Raw genomic sequence first — 5,105 nt, forward strand, 5'->3', positions numbered from 1 at the left:
CTCATTGTCATTATGTTCGTGGATGAGAACTTCATTGGAGTAATGGGTTGTGGAATTGAAGATAAAACCCAACCATTAAAACTCTGAAAATTTCCTCTATTCCTTCACTTCACATCCGAATCACACTTAATAAAACCCAATTCAAAATGCCCATACTATTGAAAGGAGTGGTTGAGAGAGATAATGTGAAGTGTTTTTTCCAAAAAAAAAAAAAAAAAAATCCACCACACGTCCATCTACATTTGTTTTTATTCTCCATATTTGGATATATTAACAGATTTGTGTCCAATTTTGACAGGTTTAATAATATGTTAGTAAACATGTTTGAAATAATTTTGTTACTTATTTGTTGAAATGGGCAAAACTAGAATTGCAGTTGGAAAAAATAAATTTTTTTTTAAATTGTTAATAAATAAATAGGTTAAATTCGAGTTGATGACAACCTAATAAATAGGGTAAAATAAATAGATACATGTCAGTTGATGACAACCTATTCATGCTCAACAGTCAACACACCGTTCCACTCAATCATCTTTTATGTTGGGAAGAGACTCGATAATTTCGAAGTGGAAATAGAATATATAAACATTGAACTCTCAATAAAAGACAAAGATAAAGAAACATATTTGAGGATTATACGTTTTAAAAAAGAATTGAACAGTACTGGTGGAATATTCTAACGTTTGGGTCAAAGGCTCAGAACAATTGCTTTCCTTTTGTGCCAAATTTGAAAAAGAAAAGAAGATAAGCAAAGACCTAAGCAACTTGCTTTTCAATTATGTTTAATGGATAAGAAAAAAAGAAAATTGGTTAGAGATACTTTAGTCTTAACAATTGGTTGAGAGAATTTCTTCATGTAATTTTATGATGTTTAAGAGAATAGGTATTTACCCATTTTTTGTTTAAAAAAAAAAAAAAAAGAAGAAAGTATTTACCTTTATATCTAATCTATGTGAAAAGAGTAACTTGATAAGAGTTTTCAATGCCCTCATAAAAAAAGAAAAAAAAAAGTGTTTGGGATAATATAATTTTTACCCCCCAAAAAAAAGAATTATTCTTAATTAGCAAAAAAAGAAAAAAAACCCTTTTACCAAGAGACTCTCTCTCTTATAAAAAAACAAAAAATAAAAAGACTGTCTCTCTCTCTCTCTCTCTCTCTCTCTCTCACTTTTCTTTTTGTTTTTTCACAGCCAATCCCTTGAGTACAGTGTCTCTTTATTTAGCTTCCATAAGAGGTTGTTTTCATGGGGTCCGGCTTGGTGTGTGTGCCGTTACAATTCTGCCCGCCAACGAAACACACCGAAAGCACAAAGATTTCCAAAACCCAATATATATAAAAAGGACAAGCGTGAAACCCACTCGGCTTAAAATCAATCCCTCTTCCCACCTTTTCTTTCTCTCTTGCTATTTTGCACTCTCTCACTCACTAAAAAACCTTAGAGAGAGAGAAAGAGAGTCAGTCATGGGTGTGAGACTGAGACTCCGCCTTTCTTTTGTATAATGAACAGAGAACTAAAACCTCTTCTTCTCAGAAGAAGATGGCAGTTCAACAACAAAATGAGCAACTAAGAGTACAACAACAACAAGAAAACCCTTCATTTTCGCTGGATGCTTTGTACTGTGAGGAAGAGAGATGGGAAGAAGAAGAAGAAGTAGTACAAGTTTCACATGGAGAGAGTGAGATTTATAGTAGCACAGACAATAATAATGTCAACAACCATTCTCTATTTCCTTTGCTCTTGTTGGAACAAGATTTGTTCTGGGAAGATGAGGAGCTTCAATCTCTCTTCTGCAAAGAACTAGTACAGCAACTAAACCATGACAATGTGGAAACAGACTCTGCTCTCTCTGTAGCTCGTCGTGGAGCTGTGGAGTGGATGCTCAAAGTCAATTCCCATTACGGATTCTCAGCTCTCACAGCAATCTTAGCAATTAACTATCTCGACAGGTTTCTCACAAGCCTTCATTTTCAGAGAGATAAGCCATGGATGATCCAGCTCGTGGCTGTGACTTGTCTCTCTTTGGCTGCAAAAGTTGAAGAGACCGATGTGCCACTCCTTTTAGACCTCCAAGTACGTTCAAATGCAACCAATATATATTATATGTATCATCCAATTTAGTGTCTTTTTGTTGTTTTTGAAAGATAAATCTGAGTCTTGTTCTGTTTCAGGTGGAGGATTCAAAGTATGTGTTTGAGACCAAAGCTATTCAAAGAATGGAGCTTTTGGTGCTTTCAACCCTTCAGTGGAAGATGCACCCTGTGACTCCACTCTCATTTCTTGATCACATCATAAGGAGGCTTGGATTGAAAACCTATCTCCACTGGGAATTCCTGAGACGCTGTGAGCTTCTTCTTCTCTCTGTGGTTTCAGGTACGCATCTATAACGGTTCCTCAAATCCCATTTGACAAAAGCTTAAGTGTTTTCGATAAAAACAAAGACCAAAGAAATGTTCCCTTTTGGTTTCTTATCGTTTGGCATACGTTTTGTCTAATATTGTAGATTCAAGATTCATCGGTTATCTTCCTTCTGTATTGGCCACTGCTACTATGATGCACGTTATAGATCAAGTTGAGCCTTGTAATTCCATGGAATACCAACACCAACTTCTGGATGTCCTTAAAATAAGCAAGGTCTCTCTCTCTCTCTCTCTCTCTCTCTGGCCTACTGAGTTAAATAGTTTTTGGAACTTTAATGCTTCTCTTAGAATTAAGTTCAAGCGTGAAGCTATTAATACACATGATTTGATCTTGATTACCCATCTGCAATTGTAACAGGAAAAAGTAAATGACTGCTGCAATCTCATCCTTGAGCTATCAAATGCCTATAATTGCGCTCATAATAACCCTCACAGTCACAAGCGCAAGTATGCACAAGTTCCTGATAGCCCAAGTGGTGTAATTGATGCTGTTTTTAGCTCGGATAGTTCCTACGATTCTTGGGCTGTGGGGTCCTCAGTTTATTCATCACCAGAGCCTATATTCAAGAAGAGCAGAGCCCATGAACAGCAAATGAAATTGCCATCACTCAACCGAGTCTCTGTAGGCATTGTTGGCAGCCCACCATGATCTCCCTCTCTCTCCCCAAAATAAAAAGGAAAAAAAAAATATTATGAGTAATTTCTCTTTTGGTGCATGCAGAAATGCTTTCCAGTCCATACATGGCAGCATTTCCAATACAGTGTCCACCATATGTTCAATCTCTTGGAGAGGAAACAAATGCAATTTAGAGGGAAATGAATGGCATTTTGCAGGAAGAGAAAGGGGACTATATTATTAGTTGGCATTGATGAACAATATATATTCGTCGTCTTCTTCTCTCTGTATATGTTTTTGGCAGTCTTCTCCATCTACTGAGTCTCTCTTTTAGACAATACTCCATTTGGACATATTTATATGATCATATTCTATAATAAATTCAGAGCAAATTTTGTTCATTTGTATGATATGATTTCTGTTCCATTTCTCATTAATTAAATTTGGGTGGGGAAGCTACAGTTAGTGAGGTGTCACAGGCACAGTGCGACAGATAGAGATAGGGGTCCCAAACAAAAACCCAAAATCTAGTTAACAAAAATAATCCGGTAGTCATGATTAATTAAGGCAAGGAAAAATGTTGTTATTTATGGGTTTGGTTGTTTCATTGGTTGCATGTGAAGAGAGAAAAGGTTGTCGGCCAGTGGGGTTTTGGAGGGGTTTGGTTTCATGTGAGACTTTTTTGATTGGGGAGTTTGACCTCGTTCCAAGAGCCTACACTCCCCCTTTGTTGGTGTAATAAGATTGAGAGAATTGAGAGATATGACCGTAATTTTCTCTGATTCTCTCTCTCTCTCTCTGTTCCATAGCCTAATCACTGACCCAAAAAACACCCATCATCTATTGCTCAAAGATTTCCTACCCTTTTTTGGCTTTGAAAGTGTGTAGGAGCCTATCACTGTGTTTACATACGTTTTACGCGCCTTTGGAGGTGCGTGAATGCACTTTTTGTATGGTTTATTTTCACAATATTTAGAATGGGTTAGATACTGTTTATTGGGTTGAAATTGAAAATTTATTGTTAAAAGTATTGTAAATAAAAGTAAAAGTTAGTTGAAATAGTATGATAGGGCTATGAATAATATTAAAAAATGAAATAAGCTCATAAATAGTATTAAAAATAAGATAAATAGTAAAATAATTTTAATTTTTTATCCCAATCCAAATGCACACCTACTCTAATTTTCAAGTAAAATGTCAGATCTTGAATGTATAGATTTTGTCTAAGCACACTTAATCTAATTTTCAAGTAAAATGTCACATCTTGAATGTATAGATTTTGTCTAAGGTTGTAAAAAAGTCGAACCAAGTTGAGAACTAAAACATTAAAGTTTGTTTATTTAATTTTATTTCGAACACCGTTTAAACTCATAATCAAACAAAGTTGTTTATGAATATATAATTGGAACTTGATTAGGAAGAATACTTGTTTAGCTTTTAGCAAATGAGTCAAGCTTCAATTTAAGTTTGACTTTGAATATTAAACAAACTAAATTTAAATATGATAATGTATTCATGAACATGAGGGTTGATTAAATTATATATTATATTATATGTTTAAATGTATAGACGTTGAAAATATGCTTGTATGGACTAAAAATTGGATTATATAAGTTTTGAAATAAGTTAATAAGATATCAAATTATTATTTGTAACTTATTAATAATATAAATAATTCATTTTGTAGTAAAATTATATATTTCTTAGCAATATAGTATTGCTGAATCTAGTTTTTATAGATTTATAAACGTATATAATTCTATCTAATTAACTCAAATAATATAATTTCAATTATAATTTTAGTTATTAATTATTGGCATATATTTGTAAATGGGTAACAAAATTTAATCATAGTGTTTTTCTATATGTGAGAAAACAATAAGTTAATTAAGTAGCTTATGAGTAATAAACAAGTTTAAGTTTGATCTACAAGTAAATGAATCAAATTTGAACATATAATGTTATAAAATTAAAAAAAAAAAAAAAAAAAAACTTGAACATATACTCTTGTTTGGTATTGAACTTAAGCTCAACTTGCGTTTGATATAATTTAAAAAAACAATATTGAGT

At 33.3% G+C, this 5,105-nt stretch overlaps 1 protein-coding gene across 1 annotated transcript; it reads left to right on the forward strand.

The window, feature by feature from the left end:
* The first annotated feature begins 1,225 nt into the window (after nucleotides 1-1,225).
* LOC112038380 (cyclin-D3-1) lies at nucleotides 1,226-3,436 on the forward strand. The gene is made up of 4 exons (XM_024071192.2): nucleotides 1,226-2,072; nucleotides 2,171-2,372; nucleotides 2,503-2,633; nucleotides 2,778-3,436. The coding sequence occupies exons 1-4, from the start codon at nucleotides 1,539-1,541 to the stop codon at nucleotides 3,066-3,068; spliced, it is 1,158 nt and encodes a 385-aa protein (XP_023926960.1). The 5' UTR covers nucleotides 1,226-1,538; the 3' UTR covers nucleotides 3,069-3,436.
* The last annotated feature ends 1,669 nt before the right edge of the window (nucleotides 3,437-5,105 follow it).

The sequence above is a fragment of the Quercus suber genome, unplaced genomic scaffold, assembly GCF_002906115.3.
Source record: "Quercus suber isolate HL8 unplaced genomic scaffold, Cork oak 2.0 scaffold_338, whole genome shotgun sequence".
Lineage (NCBI taxonomy): Eukaryota > Viridiplantae > Streptophyta > Magnoliopsida > Fagales > Fagaceae > Quercus > Quercus suber.

What these genes read in the sequence shown, in the direction of transcription:
- LOC112038380 (XM_024071192.2), top strand. Translation starts at nt 1,539, where the DNA reads ATGGCAGTTCAACAACAAAATGAGCAACTAAGAGTACAACAACAACAA. An exon ending in TCTTCTCTCTGTGGTTTCAG is followed by an intron (nt 2,373 to 2,502) that starts GTACGCATCTAT and finishes CTAATATTGTAG; the next exon opens with ATTCAAGATTCATCGGTTAT. An exon ending in ATGTCCTTAAAATAAGCAAG is followed by an intron (nt 2,634 to 2,777) that starts GTCTCTCTCTCT and finishes CAATTGTAACAG; the next exon opens with GAAAAAGTAAATGACTGCTG.